Source organism: Prionailurus viverrinus, chromosome B3 (genome assembly GCF_022837055.1).
Source record: "Prionailurus viverrinus isolate Anna chromosome B3, UM_Priviv_1.0, whole genome shotgun sequence".
NCBI lineage: Eukaryota > Metazoa > Chordata > Mammalia > Carnivora > Felidae > Prionailurus > Prionailurus viverrinus.
In genome coordinates, this window is record NC_062566.1 from 105,139,450 (window position 1) to 105,162,687 (window position 23,238).

Consider the following 23,238-nt stretch of genomic DNA (forward strand, 5'->3'; position numbering starts at 1 on the left):
TTCTCCCTACTTCACTCTCCTAAACTCTATGGTTACTCAATTTATAATGGGGACAGAGCCTTTAATCATGATACTTTTAAGCCTGCCTTTTAGCCACTAATCACGAATTTTTATTAGTTGCTCTTCCCTTGCTTTAAATTTACATAGGCAAAGTTCTATCTGACAACAGAAAAGTCCCAAATACCACAATAGTGAGACATTTTATTTTCACTCCTGCAGAGCCAGTAGGGCCATCCTGTATAAACCTATTTACTTGAGACCCAAACCAAAGATTTTAAAGGCAGTGCTTATATAACAATGTTCACAAGATAGAGCTTCACAGGAATCCCTGTGATTTTCACCGCAAAGCAGCTTTCATCAAAGGCACATATGTTCCCCTCCTACACTGACTGCCTCAGTGAAGTGTTCCAGCTGACAGTATTCCAGCTGAAACACAAACTGAGAAACACCTATAACAGGTTTATCAACAAAATCCAAGCATCACTGTGCTGACTCACTGTGGACTATAGAATGCTATTTATTTAAGGCTGACAGAAGAGGAATTTTAGCCACTGCTTTAAATTTCGCTCATAGTACTGAGAGTGGTTTTTCCTCTCACCCCTTCATTGTTGACCATGTCTAGTCCTAAGACTACAACAGAATCTCGACTTTAAGACATTCAAGATACGTAATCCCGGCTTCACCCATGAACCCATGATGCTTGTAAATTGCATGCTTTCCTTTAATTCTAAAGTGGAAGCCTATGTGAAAAAGTTAAACTTCCGACTCAATCTGGCTAACAAAATAGACTATTTATACAAGGTTAGTCTGTATATTTAAGGGATTGGGGACAGATGCTCTATTGGAGATTGGGCTTGAGGATGAATGTAGTATCAGAGAGAGCCTGACTCTCATGAATACAGAGGGAAGAATACCACAGAGAATGATTGAGCAGAGGTTGTAATAATAGCACAGGACTTCCAAGGAACAGGGACCATGCAGCGTAGCTGAGAAGGCAAGCAGAGAGTGGAAGAGATGTATAGATTCAGTAGACAGATATTATAGCAGTGTGGAGTTAGCAAGATTGATATATTAAACTTGAGACTAACCTAGTAGCTTCAGACAAATGATAAATAGCAGTGGGAACTTTTAGATCAAGAGTTATATAAAACTGAATAATAAACAAATGAAAGAGAAACAAGAACCAGGAGAACTGACAGAACCAGGCCAAAGGGAAAGAGAGGCTCAACGAAAGATAGAGGATTGACCACATGTAGGTGCCTCTGCTTTCTCTCAAAACTCCATAAAATAACAGTAAATGGGTTTAAAGCCATAAAACCATAGGGATACAGAAAATGGGAGAACATACAAAAACAACAAAATTTTGAAATCTGGAAAAAATAGAACAAGTACTAGCTGACTTAGCAGATTCAAGAAAGCTGAATCTTACGTCAGCAAAAGAGAAAACCAAGGTTCACGCTGGTGTGCACTATAGAACCGGCATATATCCCAGGAATGGCTGCTACTACTACCCCCAAAGTGCGGGGGCAAGGGTGGAGTTGAAACTGGAGGATTTATTGCAAATCTATTTAAGGGGTGCCTGGGTGGCTCAGTCAGTTAAGCATCCGACTTTGGCTCAAGGTCATGATCTCATGGTTTGTGAGTTCAAGCCCTGCATCAGGCTCTGTGCTGACAGCTCAGAGCCTGGAACCTGCTTTGGATTCTGTGTCTCCCTCCCTCTCTGACCTCTCTCCCTCTCTCTCTCTCTCTCTCTCTCTCTCAAAAATAAAAATAAAATTAACATTAAAAAATTTTCAATAAATAAAAAATAGAAAATATTTAAGAAGCAGATAGATATCCATCTCCTATATGCCCTGCCTAATTCCAAAATCAGGCACTTCCCTTTCCACCCATTGCAGACTGAAGAGGGTCTCTGGACTGAGGGAAGAGCAAATAAAAATACCATATTGAAACCAAGGGGATTGTGTGAAAGTTTATGCTCTAAACATCACACTCTCAGCTCTATTTCCATTCAGCTTCCCAAAATCTGGAGCAAGGCTTATATTCTGCATCCTGGAATTTGGAAAACATTTTCTCTGGGAAAATTGAACAGAAATGATGTAAAAATATTGATGTTGATTATTCTCCACAAAATAAGCCAACAGATCTCTCTACATCAAGGCCATGGTCATAAGTCCAGCCATAATAAAACAACCACAATTCCCACATAATCTGCATAAAGCCTCCAACATAAGCAACAGAGACCAAAGCCAACAAACCAAAAATCAATTTGAAGGACACAAAGACTATGTGGGGATCTGAAAACTGTACCTAAACTATCTTACATCCTCAGAGACAATAGAGAAGATTTTTGAACTGATAAAGCAAAAACAGGATGTTTTAAGAAGGAACACAGAGAAAACTGTAGAGCTCTTAGAAATTAGCAGAAATGAAAACTTAGTAGAAGGATAGAAAGGCTAGAAAATGAGCCGGACAGGAGCACCTGAGTGGCTCATCTGTTGAGCATCCAACTCTTGACTTCAGCTCAGGCCATGATCTCACATTTCCTGGGATCAAGCCCCCTGACCAAGTCTAGCCTTCCTTCCCACACCCTGTCAGGCTTTGTGCTGAGAGTTCAGAGCCTGACTGGGATTCTCTCTGTCCCTCTCTCTCTGCCACCACCGTACTCCCTGCTCGTGCATGCTCTCTCTCTAAATAAATAAATAAAAATTAAAAAAAAAGAAAAGAAAAAAGAAGATGAGCTTGGCAGAAACTTCCAGACTGCAGACGAAAAAAACCCAGAAAATTATAGAAAGAGAATAAGAAAATTAGAAAATCAATCCAGGAGATCCAATATCCAAATAATCGGCATTTTAATAAAGGGGGGAAAAGGAATTTATCAAAAAAATAACTCAAGAAAATGTCCCAGAAGTGAAGAATAAATATTTCCAAATGACGAAGCAGACCTACTGAGAGTCTAGAAGAGATTGTAGAATCTAAAAGAGTAGATGACAACAGACCCATAAAAAGAGACTTTTGCCATAGTATTTCATAATACTGGGTACCTAAAGATTCTAAAGTTTTGCAGAAATAAAGAGAGAAGAAAACATATTTATAAGAATCAAGACTTGAATAGAATCAGTCTTTTAAAAAAAATTTTTTTAATGTTTGTTTATTTTTTGACAGAGAGAGAGAGAGAGACATGGACAGGGGTGAGACTGTGTGTGTGCGGGGGAGGGGGTGGTACTGAAAGAGATGGAGATACAGAATCTGAAGCAGGCTGCAGGCTGTCAGCACAGAGCCTGACCGGGAGCTTGAACTCACAAACTGCGAGATCATGACCTGAGCCAGAGTCCAACGCTTAACCAACTAAGGCACCCAGGCGCCCCTAGACTCAGTCTTTTAAATAATTCCACTGAAAACTCAAAAACAAAGGAAGGATATCTCAAAATTCTGTCATAAAATTATTTCTAACCTTCTTATCTTTACCCAGATGAGCTATCAGTTAAGCAAAAGGGTAAATGAAAGACATTTTAAGACATACACAACTTCAAAATATTACCTTCTATGCATCCTTTCTCCGTAAACTATTGTAAGAGTTGTTCTATCAAAACAGATGTAGTAAACAGAAGGTCCACAAAAGAGAAAGGAAAAGGAAACTCTGAGGTTCAAAGATGAAGGGAAAAATCAGGCTGAGTGAGAGATGTTGGTCAAGTCTATAGAGACTAGTCCAGACTGGGGAAATTCAGAAGATTCCAAGGAAATAGCCTCCAAAGACAGGAAGTTGATAACTACCTAATAAAAGCATATTTAGATGAGTGTTATATGATAGATGAGAAGTACATGGAAAACTAAGAAGGAAGGGCACCTGGGTAGCTCATCCAGTTGAGCATCCAACTTTGGCTCAGGTCATGATCTCAGTTCGTGAGTTCAAGCCCCCCATCAGGCTCTCTGCTGTCAGTACGGAGCCTGCTTTGGATCCTCTGTCCTCCTCCTCCCTCTGCACTTCCCCTGTTCCCAAACTCTCTCTCAAAAATATATAAACAGTAAAAAAAAATAAATAAATAAAAATAAAAAGGAAAATGACATAAAACCAAAAGTTATACAGGAAAATAATCATAGTAAACCACATAATTCAATTACAAACAGCGTTTGTGTAGTCATGATTTTGAAAACACACTATTGATTTCATCAAATTTGTGATCTATATATTTTTAGAGGCTAGAAAATTGAAAAATGTATATATGGGTACGTAGTGGTGGTTAAGGGATGGGGACAGAGCCAAATATAATTAAAAGAGAATTATATTTTAATCTTCCAAAGATGGAAGTCAATTTATAATGACTAAAATTGAAAATCCTCTCCAATAATCATGCTATTTATAGATAAAAAGATAGATATTTTCAAAAAACTGAAACAATTTTAAAGTGATTGCTGGGAAATGGAAAAGTGCATACGGATTAGAAAACTTCTATTTTTCAAAAATAAACCTTATAGCACTATTTGGTTCTTTATGTACATATATTACTTTGATCTAAAAATTAAATTAAAAAAATAGGCAGACAATCCGAATTGGCCCACAGAATAAATTAAAAACAAGTCAGGAAAAACCAGAGGTCTGAAAAATTCTTGATTTCCTTCCCTGTCTTTGTGGGTCCTGGGTCCTTTCCTGTTTATTTCAGCTCTCTCATCTCTGGAGTTGTCATATTAACCAAATCCCATTCTTTTCTAACCAAATCACCTTCCTATCTCTGGGAATCTCTCCAATAACTAAATTAGCAGTTAAAGTCACATAGCTATAGAAAGTCTTTCGCCAAACATCAGCAGCCAATGAAAGTTCCCTTTGGGTAAATGGACTTACTTGAACACATTTGTTTCAAGCTGCAAATTTCTCCAAAATACAGGTATATGATTTTGTTTCTTTAGTAAATAGTAATAACAGCAATGACATGGATATTTATACTTCTGATTTAGGCTGAAGTAGTTCTAACCTTGTCTGGCCTCTAAGAATAGAATATCCAAACTTTATCATTAAATTCTACATGTGGTACAGTTACTTCCAAACCATTTGAATCCCATTTGGTTCTCTTCTATACCCAATGAACAAAAAGGGATTGGGAGGTTGCAGTGAATCCCTTTATTCCAGGACCTACCCGTGATTGTGGGTGAGGAACACACACAGAAGTATTTTCAGTGCCTTTAACCCCTCATTCTTCCTAATGGCCGCTCTGCTGCCCTCCCACTGAAACAGTGTCAGTCACTTGTCAAGGGGAGTATGCATATAGCTAGGAACAAAGAAAGCAGCGTAGCTTTGAGTTTCAAATTAGACCTTTTTTTAAGCCCTTAGCCAAAACAATAATCTTGAAAGCATAGATTTCCTTTGCAAGTGCCAGGCCCTTGAGACAGCAAATGGCTTTTTTGTTATTGTTGTTCTTGTTGTGTTTTATTTTTACTGTTAAAATCTTAGCTCTTTTCCCAGAAAATATTGGAGGCAGGGGGAAAGGCAATGAAACATAAGTGGGCAGAATAGCAAGAAATATAGATGAAAAAAGAAACTTGAAATAGGGTAAGGGGAAATCCAAGAGCAACAGAGAAGTGTATCCTGCTTCCCATCCAGAACTCTCTGGTACATGGCAAAGACTACGGAGTGCAACCATAGGACAGATACAGCATGAAAGACACCTTCTGGAGGGCACCTGGGTGGCTCAGTTGGTTAAGTGTCTGACTCTTGGTTTTGGCTCAGATCATAATTTCATGGTTCGTGAGTTCCAGCCCGGCATCAAGCTCAGCGCTGCTGGTGCAGAGCCTGCTCTGTCTCTCAAAATAAATTAATAAACTTTAAAAAATATTAAAAAAAAAAAAGAAAGATACCTTTTGAAAGATGGAAAAGAGTGAGGTGGTAGGTCACAAACTAATTGAGCTCTGTATAGAAAAATGAAGTCAGCCACATATTCATATATCTAAGTTCTACTGTATAAAAATTTAAACTCCCCATTAAAATACTTAGATCTGGAGAGCTGGTATAGTTTTGCTTTGCTCTGAATACACAACCTTTTGAATATGGAGTATCAAAACCCAGTCACTTGTTCAAAAAGAATTTACTGAGCACCTACTATGCTCTCATTATACCAGATATATAGAGGTGAACCAGACAGACAAGTTCCCTGCCTTTATGGCTCCCACTTGAGCTGGGAAGACAAGCAGCAAATATGTAAAGAAAGAATTAAAGAACATAATTATAGCCCATAACAGAAAGATAATGATACGGAGGACAGAGACACTTTAGACAGATTAGGGAGGAAACTGCTCATGGCAAGAAATCGGAGAAAAGGGGCATATTTTATTAATCTCTGATTACTTTTCCCACCACAGAGCTAGGAAGAATAAGAGTTTATCTTGAAGAGTCTCTTCCCTCATGGCATCATCACCTTAGCCCCTTCCCGCCCCGGCCTACCAAGCAGCTCCCCACGCTCCAAATGTTTTCTCTACTCTGCTCTGAAATCTCAGACTCTCTTTCTTCTTCACTGTGACAGTGAGCTAGTTTGAAGCTCAGTCCATGCTGGTGTGCTGACAAGAGACTTACATCTTTCAGAGAACAAAGTGGCAGGTGTACAGGGGACTTTTGGAGGGAAAGACACACAAAATAGGGACCATCAGACAAAATGATCAGGGAGATATCTAGAAGTTGTCTAGCTCCCCTAAATCACTCCTTGGTGGGGGACAGTACTCAGCCTCAGATCAAGAGCTGCCCTTGATCTTTCAAAAATCTGTTCCCCAAATCACACTTTCCAATATTTAAGAGACAGAATATAATGATCCAGCAAAAGAAATAGAAGAAATAGCCAGAGAAATGGGAGAGAAACCAGGGAGAGATAAACATCAAGAAGCCAGAGATGTTTCTGCATGGATGAAAAAATGTCTATGAAATTTAGCAAATGTATTTCAAGTGGTGGAAGGGGAAAGAAGTCCACTTTTTAGGTAGTAAAATAAGATAAGAAAGTAAAGACTCATACTTCTGGAAGCTTGCTTTAAAAAAAAAAAAGAACTGGTAGTTAGATCACAGGCAAAGAGAGTGTGAACTCGAGTGTTCTTCTATTCATATATGTGTATTTTTTTGGATTGAAGAAACAATGAGCACGTTTACTGGCTGATGAGAAAGAGCCAGTAGAGAGCTAGAGAGATGGAAAACACAGCAGAAACAAGAGCAAATAATTGGAGGAAATAAACATTAAAGGATGAAACAGATAACATGACCATACCCTGGACCATCCACACAATTCTAGACTCATATACATTAACTGCTCACTCAACATCACAAAGGACCATTCCCAATTTAGCAGTTGCTTGCACCAAAAGCCTTAAATTAAATCCTGACTCTTGCTTTCTCTCATATTTTGTGGGTCTTAACATTTGTCCAGAGTCTAACCGATTCTAACTACCACTGCCATCATCTTGTACCTTGACTATTACCCTATCTGCCCTCTTCCATCCTTTATCTCTTGCAGTCTGTTTTCCACACAGCCATCAGATTGATCTTTATAAAACATAAGACAAATCATGCCACTCTTTGGCCCCAAACCCTCAAAAGCCTTCCCATCTGACTTGGAAAAAAAGTCACTAATTTGACCTATCAGGTCCTGTGTGGTTTGGCTGCCCCCTCACTCCCAACCTGCTTCCCTCTTCCAGCCAGTCTTTGTAAGAGGGTCAAGAAGGTACAGGGATGCATGTCTGCTACAGCCACCCTTTCCTTTTCAGAGAAATAAAAGAAAGGCCATCTGCTAAAATAGGAAAGGGCAGTCAGAGATTCAGGAGAGCTGAGAAGAAAACATTAGAATTGCACAAGAATAGCTACTCAGCAAAATGTGAGAGGGAGATGACCTAAAATAAGCAAAGATTTGTAAGATTATGAACAACGTATTGTAGTGGCACCTGTTCACATAGCTGTGGTTTACTCCAGCCAGTTCTCAGCAATCCCGAAACAGGAGCAAAAGAGGCAGGTAGGTAGATCCAGATTGGAATTTTTTAGGACACAGTGCAGTGACAGGACAAGGGAGGATGGAGTCTAGAATTCTGGTGTGTGTCTGGGATTGGGGGGGGGATGGGGGGAAGGAAGAGTGCTCTCTAGCTAGCTCCCCCTAAGAGAAGAGAGTTAGAAAATACACCTACTATGGGGTTCTTTTGAGGCCTTTTCTAAGAAAACTGAAAAGGCAAAGTCATAGGCAGCTTAGCATAAGAAAAGCTCCTGAGGTCAACACCACCCATCCCAAAGTCTCATTAGAAGAGTCACCTGGAGTGCCTGGGTGACTCAGTCAGTTAAGCATCTGACTTCGGCTGAGGTCACGATTTCATGGTTTGTGAGTTCAAGCCCCGCGTTGGACTCTGTGCTGACAGCCTGGAGCCTGCTTCGGATTCTGTGTCTCCTTTTCTCTCTGCCCCTCCCCAACTTGTGCTCTGTCTCTCTATGTCTCTCAAAAAATAAATAAATGTAAAAAAATTTTTTTAGAAAAGAAAAATCAACACCCATCTCTTTTGCCAAGTCTTAACTAGAGGTAGGAGTTTAAGTGTCCTTCCCTTACATTCATTTTAAATCAGTAAGGCTCCCAAATTAGATTTTCACAGATTAAGACTTTTGGGGGGTTGTTAAACATAAATTCAACTTTAAAGAAGAGAGTATCTAAAGGGCTAGCTCAGAACTAGCTTCAGAGAGAATCTTTTAAAGCCTCCAGTATTTCCTGACAGTCAACCAGAACATAACTCTCATCCCATAAAAATCTTCCTATCTACACACACAAAGCCCAAAACTACAACCATGTACCTGGCACCTCTACTCCCAGGGAGGCCTGATGCAGTCATTGCAATTTATGTAAATATTATGTAAAGACGTAAGAAGCAGTCACTTAGGAACTGGCTTAGAAATTGCTCCAAAGAAAATCCCCTGTCTGAGCATACCAAAGTAATTCTTAAATCCATATATAAAGCCTTCTGGGTATAACATTTATTTTAGCAAATTCTAAATATATTCATATGTGGACTTGTTAGTCTTTCAACCTTTGAAAAATTTTGTAAGTATTTTGTTTCCAGCAAAATTAAAAGTATAAACCAGTTGACCCTTGATGCCACATACATAAGGATCCTGTAAGTCCCCAGTGCTTTCTCTCTAGCAGAGCACAATTTCACCCACCAGGCAAACACCCACCTTGGGCAATAGGCACGTTCATAGGAATCAACACAAATTTATTAGAAGGTTACCATATAATTTCATAAGTAAAATTCTTCCCTGGCTGAAACCCCTGTTCTTAGAATGTGGGATTTCATAAAAACGTCTTTGCAAGTCAATTTCCTTTTCTATCTTGTAACATGGAAAGAAAACTCCAAGTGTATGTACCCTACCTAATAGTCTAATGTATATATATTTTATTGAACTTGAATGGTGATTTAGAAAAATAAAAGGCAACATTGGCAGTGAAAAATATTGTGTAAGCATTATCTGTCTGCACTAAGTTAAATTTTTCTTCATATTTTCCTTCATATTAGAAAAAAAAAGGTTTAGATCCCAAAAAGGCAAATTCCCCCATGTGATTCTCTCCCCTCAACTATCCAATGAAACTACTCATAGAAGGTCACCAATGACCTCTTAATGCTAACCAGACCCTCCTGAGTCACTGTCCCATTTCTCTTGTTGTTCTCCCTTTCTTCTTGAAGTTGCAAGAAACTTCTTCTGGAGCCATGCTTTCTTTTTATCCTTCTGGGCTCTCTTCTTTATCCTTCTGTGGCTCTCCTCCCTCAAGTGTCATCCTTCACCAGCTTCATTCTGAATCTACCCTGCCACTCTCTTGATATTGGTTACTTTCTCTACCCTGTGATTCACAAAGAGATCTCACCATGTTTTACATCTCTGGAACCCCAAAATCACACTTTTAACTGTCTAACCTAATGTACATTACCACCTAAATGACCTCAGGCACCTCACACTCAAACATGTTCACAATAGAACCATTCTCTTCCCCCAGGAATAGTTGCTTCTTTTTTCCTATCTCAGAAAAGAACGTGGTCATTCACACAGCTGAATTAGCCAGAAACCTTCCAGTCCTTTTGGATTCTTCTCTCTGTCATATTTGACACATTTATCCACTCACCAATAACAACTTAAAAAAGCATTTCAGTAATTTTATATACAATCTATTTTTGAGTATTCCAAAAAAACTCTGCAATGTAGTGATCTCCATTTTACAGATGAAGGTCTAGATAACTGGTGTAAATTCTTAATAATTGAACATAGGTTTGTCTGACTCTAAAGTCCATGGTCTTTTCATAAACTATGTTGTCTCCCTAGACTGTGGGAAAGTATGAATATGCCGCACCTGGCCTGCCACCTGCTTAAAGTTTTATTGGAACATAGGCATGCCCATTTATTTATGTCTTTGCCTCTTCTAACACTACAACAGCAGAGGGGCACCTGGGTGGCTCAGTCAGTTAAGCATCTAACTCTTGGTTTTGGCTCAGGTCATGATCTCACATTTCATGGGTTTGAGCCCTGCATCAAGCTCTGTACTGATAGTGCAGAGCCTGCTTGGGATTCTCTCTCTCCCTTTCTCTCTCTGCCCCTCCTCTGCCCATGCTCTCTCTCCTCTATCTCTCTCTCTCAAAATAAATAAACATTAAAAAAAAAAACACTACAATACCAGACATGAGTGGTTGCAACAGAGACTTGACCATGAAGCCTAAGATAGTTGTTAACTGTCATTTTACAGAAAAAACAATTTGCTGGTTCTGAAACTGTCACCTTCCATATCCCTACCCCCTCAATTTATGACTTCCTGAATCATTGCAACAGCCTCCAAACTGGTTTCTCTACCTGCAGCTTTTCTCTGCCCCAATTCATCCTCCACACCGAAGAATGAAATTCTTCTTTATCTCACAACCTTTAGGATAAATGATAAACTCTTTGCCAAGCTATGCAAGTGAAATACATGGAGTTCTACAAAAGGGCCAAGCCATTTCATTCCTGTTTTTTTCACATATGTTCTCTTTATTTCAAAAAGTACCGAAGTCCAGTATGTTTTTCTATTCTAATCTCATGAGTCACTTCCTCCCAGAAATCTTCCTGCATTCCTCAGGATAAGCTAGGTAAACTTTTTTCATTCATTCAACATGTTTAATGAGCATAACTTTCAACTAGGCACAATACTTTGTGCTAAATATGTAATGACAAATAGGACAAGGAACAGACCCTGTTCTTACCTGCTCTGTAGTTCAGCCCAACTTCTTTGTTCATCTGTTCAAAGTCTTAGCTTTTAGCTCACCGTATAAAGACAAATAAGAAGGAGATGACGATGGAGAGAAGTAGTGAAGATGGGGAAAGAGTTGCACATGGAAATGGGGACAGAGATGGAGATGGGGATGGGATGGGGATGGGGATGGGATGGAGATGGGGATGGGGATGGGGATGGAGATGGGAATGTGGATGGGGATGGAGATGGGGATGCGGATGGGGATGGGGAAATAGTTGCATGTGGAAATGGGAACAGAGATGGGGATGGGGAAGGGATGGATATGGGATGGGGATGAGGTTGGAGAAGGGGATAGAGATGAGGATAGGAATGGGATGAAAGGAGGATGGACATGCAGATGGATATGGACATGGAAACAGGGATGGGCATGATGATGGAGATGGGGCTGGAGACTGGGATGGGGATGGAGATGGGAATAGAAATGAGGATGGAGATGGAGAGAGAAGGTGGATGGACATGGACATGGACATGGGGACGGGGATAGAGATAGAGGGAATGGGAGAGAAAGAAAGATGATTCAGTGATTCTCTTGTCTGACACTCACCATACTACTAACTTACTGAGAGCCACAAAGTATCCAGTTTGTCTGCTTAATAACTGTCTGGGACAATGATGAATGAATTAAATAATTTTGAGTGATACTGAGACACAAGGTAGTTCCAGAGACCAGCTCTTTCAAAGAGACCAGACTAATTACTGAGCCACTGAGAAAATTTCCTGTTTTCTGGGAAAACTCAATCTTTATAGAATCTGAGAGGCTTTGTGAAAATGTGACTAGGCATAAAAAGAAACATGAGTATAAAAGAACATTCCTGCAAAAGATACAAGTTCTATTGTGATTAAGAAATGGAATAAAGTACACACCACATAGCCTTTTCCTAACTACCAGGCTATACATCTGCAAGTACTAAACCATGAATAAAGGTACTTATAACCCTGAACTTTGTGTTCCACAAAATGTTTTTCCTCATAGGATACTCAGCTTATTAAAGAAAAGAGATTTAAAAAAAAAGAAAAGAAAGAAAATCTTTTTTACAAGCAGAAGTAAAGCAGACACAAAGAATTGACCCAGTTTCCAAAATAAACATTAAGCTTAAAAGTCTCTCCATCTGGCTGAATCTAAAACCAGAAATGAAAATCAGCATGTTCACACTCCACTTCCTACCTACACCACAACAGCAAGGGCAAGAAAAAATTCAACATGTAACTTAGGATTGTATCTCAGTCACCTAAAGTCTCATGTTAAGATCCGAAGAATAATTGTTTTAATATTGGAAAAGGGCAACAGTTCACTTTTATTTTTTTAAAGCAGCATTTCTTTAATATTTATTTTATTTCATTCTACTTTTTTTCTTCCAAGTTTTTATTTAAATTCCAGTCCACTTTGAAACCTGCCTGCACATCTGTGTAGGCCAAATATCCTTCAGAGTTCCCACTGGTCTGGTGCACACACTTCTCCTTGGGCCCTACTCTTATGTCCTGAAGCAAATGTCTTTCAGTCTATCTAGCTGCCTAATTTCTATTCAAAAAACACTCTTCTTTCCAAAAACAATATTTTCTTTTGTCTACAAGATTTCCTGACAGTGTCCCCTCATTACTGAATATATTCCATAAAAGATGCACCTTACTCTCAATAAAATTGGCAAGATATGTAATATACATGAAAAACCCTAAAACCGGTAAGTGGAACGTCTTCCATTTCATTATTAACCTCATTACCAACAGCCAACCCAACTCTAAGAACAGTGGCATAACTGCACTAACAGAACCTGAAATATTTGTTAGCACAGACAGGAATATTAAAAGTCATTTATTTCAACTCCTGCATTACACAACTGAAAAACTAAAACCAAAGAGATTCAAAGACTCTCTAAGGTCACACAGGCCTTCACCCTCAACTTATTCTATATTCTCCCAATCTCTGGGTCTCACCATTTTCTATTTATTTCCTTTTCCTATGGAGAGAGATAAAAGCAATGTCTATAATCTCAGCTTGGCTTTTATCTGAACTCCACAGAGAATGCTAAATTAGATCATCAACTGGAGAATATGGTGCATGGCATCAGCCTCCTCTGCGTGATGTTGAGTGACCAGTGTGTAACCAAGGGCTCCCTGGTGGCTTAACCACCCACATGAAGATTCGAATTTCTCTTCATGCACATCTCACTAGCAGATGGTCCTGCTGTACTTCTAAATATGCTAAACCATTTGCCTGCTGCATTGTAAACCGTATCAGTCAATTACACAAGAGTTCTTAGACTGTTTGGGCTATCATCTATTACATCCTGTTTGAAAATTGCAGATTAGAGTTTTTATGACTACCTGCCTACCGATTAATCTCAGCAGTTTTCATATTTATAGTTTTTAGTCTTTCTTTGTTTTACTTTTAAAGATTTAATTTGCACGACATCCCACCAGGACAGATTCTGATTGCCATATACCACATGAGTCAGGCTGCTTCAATCTAGCAACTAAGCAGGCAAAAATAGGGAAAAAATGCTTTTAAATACAATAAGTACCCCAAGTCTAATCTTATTTTAATTTATTTTCATTTTTATTTATTTATTTACTTACTTACTTACTTATTTTTGAGAGAAAGAGAGAGAAAGAGAGTGCAAGCAGGGGAGGGGCAGAGGGAGAGAGAAAGAGAGAGAAATAACCTTAAGCAGGCTCCACTTCCAGCATGGAGCCCAACGGGGCTCCATTCAATGCCCTTAAGATCACGACTGAGCCAAAAATCAAGAGTCGGACGCTTAACCGACTGAGCCACCCAGGCGCACCCCTGCAAAGTCAAATCTTATAGCCCTTTGAAATATGCTGTGTACATGTTTACTAATGTATTTAACAGTGTATTAAAACAAAATAGGGGCGCCTGAGTGGCTCAGTCAGTTGAGCATTCTACTTCAGCTCAGGTCATGATCTTGTGGTTTGTGAGTTCCAGCTCCGCGTCAGGCTCTGTGCTGACAGCTCAGAGACTGGAGCCTGCTTCGGATTCTGTGTCTCCCTCTCTCTCTGCCCCTCCCCAGCTCATGCTCTGTCTCTGTCAAAAATAAATAAACATTAAAAAATTTTAAAAAAGAAAATTTTAAACAAAATAAAGCAAGCAAATGAACAAAAAATAGAGAAAAAGTGAGAGAGAAAAAGAGAAAGAGAAAATTTATGGTTGGACATAAATTATTCATGGCATAAAGTTATTTATAACTTATATTTTATTTTATATGTTTCTTTTTTTAAAAAAAAATATAGTGAAAGATGCAAGTGTATAGATTTTTATAATGGTTGGATTAAAGAAAAATACAATTTATATGATCATTTAGTAATGAAGAAACTAAGTAAGCAATTGCTTCTCTGATAAATCTTTAAAAGCGGATTCATAAAAATACATTAAGACAAAAGGATAATCATATCAGAAACATTCCATTCTCATATTTCTTTGTTTTATAGTCATCAAAACAAATCATCAGTGCACTAAGGTGCTTTCTGAATAGAAGCAAAATTAGTCAGTCTGCTAATCTTTGTAAAAAAGAAAAGAAAATAATTAGGGACTCAATAAGATTATACAAATGAAATGGATTAGAGAGCATTTCATGAAGGCATCATGACATATTTACTCTGCAAATAAGCAAAGACATTACCCACATCTTGATCTTTAAAAAAAAAGTATGCAGGGTATGCAGTATGCAGTTGAACTTCCGAGTCTTGATTTCAGCTCAGATCATGATCTCGGTGTTTGTGAGTTTGAGCCCTGCATCAAGTTCTGCACTGGCAGTGCAGGGCTTGCTTGCAATTTTCTGTCTCCTGTCTCCCCCCTTTCTCTGTCCCTCCCTTGCTCACTCTCTCTCTCACTCTTTCTCAAAAATAAATATAACATTTTTTTAAAGTATGCTATTTTCCACAACTGCTGTAGAACTCAACACAAAAATATCTTTTCGCAAATGTCCTCTGGCAGTGAATTTGATGAATGTCAGCAGAGCTGTCAGGTTCATTCATGAATGGACAAATGCAGAGGAATGAGAGAGAGTTAACTACCCTGCGGTAGTGTAATGGCTGCTACCAGAGCCATGGAGTTCTACCCAAGGCATAGAGCATGCCAAAGCTGAGAAGAGACAAAATTGAGATAAAGAATGCATGGTGGTAGATATATGTTGAGAAGATCGAAAAAAACTTTTCCAGTTCTATAATCTGAGCAAGGTGATTCTCCATCTTGGGCAAATGATGTAACAAAGGATTTAAGTCTAGTAAATCTCCGGGTAGCAGGAAGAAGAAATACCCTGGGATCCTGCTGATGCAGAAGGGATCAAAAGGGAACACAGAGTGACTGGAATTGAAGGGAGGCCACAGTCATAAATTTTGTCTGAAGATTTGTCTGATAGCAACAAGGAGAACCTTGGGACTGTGTTCCTGGATGGAGTCCGCATGCAATTCAGCATCAGGGGGGAAGGACCTAGAGGTCAGAGAGGAAAGCCCATTAAAGGAAGAAGAGGGCTCAGAAAGGACCTAGGAACTGGAACTGTTGCCATTAAAATTTCTCAATTTTGCTAGAAGGCATGGAAATTTCAGATGACTTTCTCCAGAAAAAGAAGCTATGATTTGAAAGTAGTGATTACTTCTTCCACAGAATATAGGCATTTTTCACAACAGAATATAGGCAGTTGGTATCTCCATCAACGTTTTGATAAAATACTTTTCTTAGTTACTGTGTTTAAAAGGTTGTAAGTGGTGCTTCTCAAACAGCCAGCATGAATTGACTAGAATCTTAACACAACTAAAAGCATGAACCTTTCTGTTTTCTATCTCCCTCTTCTCTTGCTCTCCTACTCTCCTTCCCCATCACACACACATACAGAGAGAGAGAGAGAGAGAGAGAGAGAGAGAGAGAGAGAGAGAGAGATGGACGCTAAATCCCTGGCTGTATCTATGGCTGATAACACATAGTGGGAACAGTAGTAGTTTGTTTTGTTTTCCTTGGTGTTATTGTAGGGGGAAAAAGTGATACTAAGACTACAAATAGCTTCAGTAGGTACATTTGGTTGATATTTTGAGCTTGTGTGTCTAATAAATTTTGGAATTATGAGAAGTTACTGTTATACTTCATGGGTCTTGACAGTTTTCTATCAACTTCTAGGGTTGTTTCAAAGGAAACATATCATTAAATTACTAAGGACCCGGGGACTAAGAAGGAAATTAAAAGGCATCTCCCTGGGGCGATCTTGGCAATAGAAACTGGACTTTGAGGCATAAAAAAAGAACAAAAACAAAACCAAAAACAAACAAACAAAAAGCTAAAGTCAACAGACAAAAAAAATGTCAGAAGCTAGTTTATAAACAGAAAACTGCTCAGGTGTTAAAAGGAAATAGCAGAAACTCAGAAAAGAAAAGGACAAAGTTTGAGACTAGGTGTTCATCTTGAAATCAAGACAAGAACTAAAGAGAAAGAAAAGAAGGAGAAAGACATTTAGATATAGCAATATATTTGGCCACACATGAAGTAGAGAAAGGATGGGCCCAAGTGAACCGAATGAAGTTTTGTTGGATTTCAAGGGGTAATGATGACTGAAAAAAGCCAATTTCAAAAGGTCACATTTTTCATGATTCCACTTACATAACATTCTCAAAATCACAATATTATATAGGTGAAGAGCAAATCAGTAGTTGCCAGGGTTTAGGGATGCTTTAGAGAAGGGGTGGGTATGATTATAAAGGGGTAACATGAGAAAGGTTTTTGTGGTGATGGGACAATTCTGTATCTTGATTTCAGTGGTAGTTACAGGAAGCTACACATGTGATTAAAAAAAAAACAGAACTATACACGCATGTTGTATCAGTGCCAATGTTGATCTTGTGCTGGATTATACAGGATGTCATTATTGGAGGAAACTAGGTAAAAGGCACAAAGGCCCTCTCTGTACTATTTTTGCAACTTCCAGTGAATCAATAATTGCTTCAAAATAATTTTTTTTAATCTAACTACGCTCAAGTGTAAGGCAAAATGCATTATATAATACAAAAAGTAGTATAGTAATAAATACCACATCTGACAAAATGTCTTCTGAATTTATAAAGCACCAATACATCTTACCAAGTTGGGTATATACACAACAGTTTAAGAAATCATCAGGATCTTTTTGTATGAAGGAACATATTTCTTCCTACAAGCCTCTGAAGCAGACAGCACCTGGAATTCTCAGTCTACCTCTTTAAACAGCGAGTGGAACCTGTGCCTTCTTGTTTCTGTACCTGCACAGAGGAGCACAGAGACGGAAGCTAAACTGCCAACATTGGTGCTCTGATAGCTATCAAATATTCTCACCTCTGAAACTGTGAAAACTGCCTTACTTTGACCTAAGACATTGACTTTTCATAGGCCTCTTGATACTCCTGGACTCTTAACATCTTTCCCATCATTCACAAAATATAGGGGTGCCTGGGTGGCTCAGTCAGTTAAGTGGCCGACTCTTGATCTCTCAGGTCATGAGTTCAAGTCCTGCGTTGGGCTCTGTACTATCAGTGCAGAGGCTGCTTGTGATTCTCTCTGCCTCTCTCTCTGCCCCTGCCCCACTCATGCTTTTTTTCTCTCTCTCAAAATAAATAAACTTTTAAAAAAATGTAAACCTCCCCAATGTGGAATCTCAGAAAGGAGGTCTTATACCACAAACCAATGACCATGACCTAAAGGCTTAACAAGTACTAATAACACTAATCATACCTCCAGTACAATGATCTTAAGGTTACACTGGGGGGTTAGAATTAGGCTTGGATAAATCATCTAAGTCAACTTGAAGGGGTATATAATGGTGAAGTCTCCCCCATAATCTTCTTTTAAAATAGCTTCTTTGATACATATTTCCTTAATTTCTGATCTGACACAATCCAGTCTCGGTCTGAGTGTAGAACACATGGTCTTTCAACTCCTTTAGAGAACATTCTAGTCCCAAGAACACCATCCAGGCATTTAGTACTCAGGAAGCCTGCTAACTCCCAGATATTTTTGTCATTGCCAAATGAGCTCGTATTTACTAATCCTTTAATTCTCTCAAAGGAGCATATATTAAACCTAGAGTGTTTATTAACCTAGAGTATTTGCTACGGAGCCTAAATTTATGAAACTTTTATTCTTCTTAATTGTAAAAACCTGCAGAAAACTATCCTGAGATCATTAGTCAAGAATTCAATTACTAACTAAAGTATTTTCTAAACTATGTATCACCCATCATATCCTGGCTGCTTTTTTTGGAATTTAATACACTGCCAACAAAACCTATGGGATGTGCCAGATGCTGCCTTTCTAGATGCTGGTTTCCCTTGGAAAGAGCTCTGCTGGTTACAAGGCTGTGAACAGAATTAAATCAAAGAGTTCCCATTCCGATTTTCGTACCACTCTATCAACACTGTTTTTCATGTGCTCAATACATTCTGAAAAGTAAAATGTATTATTTTGCATTTTATTTTCTAAGGCTGAATAAAAATTAAACCAATGCAAATAATATGGAATAAACACCTTTCTGAAGACAAAGTAGTTTCATTTTAATCTTGTTAGAGACTGGAGACTGGAAAACCACCAACAACAATAATTTTTTGGTAATTAAAAAAGAAAAATGAGATACTTACAGCCAACCATCATCATGGCCACTGAAAACATCTTCTCCACATCGGTGGTAGGAGCTATGTTTCCAAATCCTATGGTAGTAAGGCTTGTCATGGTAAAGTAGAGAGAGGACACGTACAGAGAATCCTTGCTGGGTCCTCCTTCCCATATCCCTGCACTGGTATTATATCGATACGGAGTCCCAATGCTCAAGGCCAGCTGGTAGAGCCAACTGTCTATTTGGATCGTGTTCGTCACTTCATCGATGACCTCATAGTCCCCAATGCTGTACCATATGCAGGCCAGCCAGTGGGCAACTAGTCCAAATACACATACCAGGAGCACGAGGACTGCGGCTCCATACTCTAGGTAATGGTCCAATTTCCTAGCAACACGGCCCAGTCGCAAGAGACGCACCACTTTTAAAGAACTGAAGAGACTGCTGATTCCCTAAAGAAAAGAAAAGAAAAGAAAAGAAATGACAGGACACTTTCAGAAAAGAAAAGGCTGGGAAACAATTCAATGGTTTACCTTCATGAACTTGATTGCCCATTTATATGCTAAGAACATACACATAATATAGCTATGACTTTAAGTCCACAAAAAAGCTAAAATGCTAAGGAAACTTTTTTCAAAAGCAGATTTATTTTTCCACCAAGAAATAAGATATTTCTGAATTATTAAATAAGACAACTTTTCATTAGCTGAGGAAGATCCAATTTATCTTCATAAGTGAAGTATAAATAGCACAGAGGAAAAAAAACCAAAGGAGAAAATTGCTCAAATGCAATATATACAGAGTATAGAAATGGGATGATGAAATCAGACCTTTTATTACTTCTTTCCTATAAAATTATTCCTCTACTCGAAAACATTTATTTTTACTTCTCATTTTGTAATAGCTATGAGCAGTAAAACTTCTGAAAAAGGAATCCCAATCTTACTGGCAAGCAAACAGGAAATACTTCTGTGCATACGAGGACAATGAGCAAATGCCATTGTTGCTTCCACTACCTCCTGTCACAGTCATGATAAGCACTAAATTTGTAGAGCTCTGAAAAAGTTAAGAGTTGAACGTAGAATGGGTACGTAATCTACAAAATCCGATCATCCTTTAGCAATAGTTACAGAAAAGAATACCGTAAGGGAACAGCAACAAGATAATTCATATTTTGCTCAAAGCTTAAAATCCAAATACAGCATCATCCAAATGGAAATACAGCATCTACTTTCTTCAATCAATGAAAGCCCCATAATTATTCTTTTTGGAAGCACATAATAAGCCATGTGGGGAAAGACGATAAATTCACTCCTGATGCAGGTAGGGAATATAGAGCTGTGATCTGGAAGCCTCTCGTCTGACCCTCACCTCCAAGACTCATGAAGACCATGACTCCCTTATTGCTAATTTTTTCTCCCAGAGAGGAGACAAGGAGTCTAGCATAACTTACCCTGAGCTTCCTTCTGACCAACACAGAAGAATTGGTTGGGATAGTGGAACAGATGTGACAGCAATAAGACTAATTTGGGCATTGTAAAGTTCTTGACAGTTAAGGTAAAAGGATTACTAATGTATTTGGTTATGTTCTACCCCATATGGTAGGTAGCATATGATTTCAATTTTTCAAAATAAATATTTGAAATAGAACAAAGAAAAGTAGAAACAAGAGAACTTGTACAAATGAAAGAGTAGCAGGAGCATTTTGACAGTTTTCTGTCTCAACCTCAATACCTTGGGCTCTATTTCAGCTCCTATTCTCAAATGCTGTGGCATCAGTACAGCCTTAAAATAAATTCTCATTTTGCTTGAACACTTGAGGGGGGAAAACAGATACCAAACTTTAGGCAGTTAAAAAAAAAAGCAGAATTATGAAAATTCAAAAGATGAATTGGCATAATTTACTGACAACAGATATTGAAAGGCAAGAGCACTGGGTGTTGTATGGAAACCAATTTGACAATAAATTATATTAAAAAATAAATAATAAAAGAAAAGAAAAGATAAAAGAAAAAGAAAAAGAAAGGCAAGAAGATTCAAGAGAGCTTGGAGGCTTTCAGAAATGGAGCCATGTAATCACGAACAATGAAGACAAAAATAAGCAGTTCTTAAGCACTTCCATGGGCCAACCTCTGAGTTAGGCCCTGAGAACATGAACATAAATATGCCTTGCTTCTTCTCTGAAGAAACCCATAGTCCAAATGCATGACAAACTCAAAACAGCATTAAATTAAAAATGAAGAGACTAGGGCAAGATGGCGGCTTAGGAGGACGCTGGGCTCACCGCACGTCCTGCTGATCACTTAGATTCCATCTACATCTGCCTAAATAACCCAGAAAACCGCCAGAGGATTAGCAGAACGGAGTCGCCGGAGCCAAACGCAGACGAGAGGCCCACGGAAGAGGGTAGGAAGGGCGGCGAGGCGGTGCGCGCTCCACGGACTGGCGGGAGGGAGCCGGGGCGGAGGGGCGGCTCGCCGGCCAAGCACAGCCACCGAGTCTGGCTTGCAAAAGCGGAGGGGCCTGACGGACTGTGTTCCCACAACAAGCGCGACTTAGCGTCTGGGAGGTCATAAGTTAACAGCTCTGCTCGGAAAGCGGGAAGGCTGGAGGACAAAGGGAGGGAGAGCTGCTGAGCCCCCTGACAACAGAGCTCAGTTTGGTGGGGAACAAAGGCGCTCGCCAGCGCCATCTCCCCCGCCCATCCCCCAGCCGAAATCCCAAAGAGAACCTGTTCCTGCCGGGGAACTTGCTCGCTCCGCGCAAACACCCAACTCTGCGCTTCGGCGGAGCCAAACCTCCGGCAGCGGATCTGACTCCCTCCCGCTGCCACAGGGCCCCTCCTGAAGTGGATCACCTAAGGAGAAGCGATCTAAGCCTGCCCCTCCTGCCCCCGAGCACCTTGCCTACCCACCCCAGCTAATACGCCAGATCCCCAGCATCACAAGCCTGGCACGGTGCAAGTAGCCCAGACGAGCCACACCACCCCACAGTGAATCCCGCCCCTAGGAGAGGGGAAGAGAAGGCACACACCAGTCTGACCGTGGCCCCAGCGGTGGGCTGGGGACAGACATCAGGTCTGACTGCGGCCCCGCCCACCAACTCCAGTTATACACTACAGCACAGGGGAAGTGCCCTGCAGGTCCGCACCACTCCAGGGACTATCCAAAATGACCAAGCGGAAGAACTCCCCTCAGAAGAATCTCCAGGAAATAACAACAGCTAATGAGCTGATCAAAAAGGATTTAAATAATATAACAGAAAGTGAATTTAGAATAATAGTCATAAAATTAATCGCTGGGCTTGAAAACAGTATACAGGACAGCAGAGAATCTCTTGCTACAGAGATCAAGGGACTAAGGAACAGTCACGAGGAGCTGAAAAACGCTTTAAACGAAATGCATAACAAAATGGAAACCACCACAGCTCGGCTTGAAGAGGCAGAGGAGAGAATAGGTGAACTAGAAGATAAAGTTATGGAAAAAGAGGAAGCTGAGAAAAAGAGAGATAAAAAAATCCAGGAGTATGAGGGGAAAATTAGAGAATTAAGTGATACAATAAAAAGAAATAATATACGCATAATTGGTATCCCAGAGGAGGAAGAGAGAGGGAAAGGTGCTGAAGGGGTACTTGAAGAAATAATAGCTGAGAACTTCCCGGAACTGGGGAAGGAAAAAGGCATTGAAATCCAAGAGGCACAGAGAACTCCCTTCAGACGTAACTTGAATCGATCTTCTGCACGACATATCATAGTGAAACTGGCAAAATACAAGGATAAAGAGAAAATTCTGAAGGCAGCAAGGGGTAAACGTGCCCTCACATATAAAGGGAGACCTATAAGACTCGTGACTGATCTCTCTTTTCAAACTTGGCAGGCCAGAAAGAATTGGCACGAGATTTTCAGGGTGCTAGACAGAAAAAATATGCAGCCGAGAATCCTTTATCCAGCAAGTCTGTCATTTAGAATAGAAGGAGAGATAAAGGTCTTCCCAAACAAACAAAAACTGAAGGAATTTGTCACCACTAAACCAGCCCTACAAGAGATCCTAAGGGGGACCCTGTGAGACAAAGTCCCAGAGACATCACTACAAGCATAAAACATACAGACATCACAATGACTCTAAACCCGTATCTTTCTATAATAACACTGAATGTAAATGGATTAAATGCGCCAACCAAAAGACATAGGGTATCAGAATGGATAAAAAAACAAGACCCATCTATTTGCTGTCTACAAGAGACTCATTTTAGACCTGAGGACACCTTTAGATTGAGAGTGAGGGGATGGAGAACTATTTATCATGCGACTGGAAGCCAAAAGAAAGCTGGAGTAGCCATACTTATATCAGACAAACTAGACTTTAAATTAAAGGCTGTAACAAGAG

At 39.5% G+C, this 23,238-nt stretch overlaps 1 protein-coding gene across 1 annotated transcript in view; it reads right to left on the bottom strand.

The window, feature by feature from the left end:
• Positions 1 to 18,852: 18,852 nt before the first annotated feature.
• The window catches only part of KCNH5 (potassium voltage-gated channel subfamily H member 5), a 61,133-nt gene continuing 56,747 nt past the window's right edge, over positions 18,853 to 23,238 (bottom strand). Inside the window, exon 6 of the mRNA XM_047863055.1 lies at positions 18,853 to 19,305. Coding sequence (XP_047719011.1) covers positions 18,853 to 19,305 — 453 coding nt within the window. The remainder of the gene's footprint in view (positions 19,306 to 23,238) is intronic.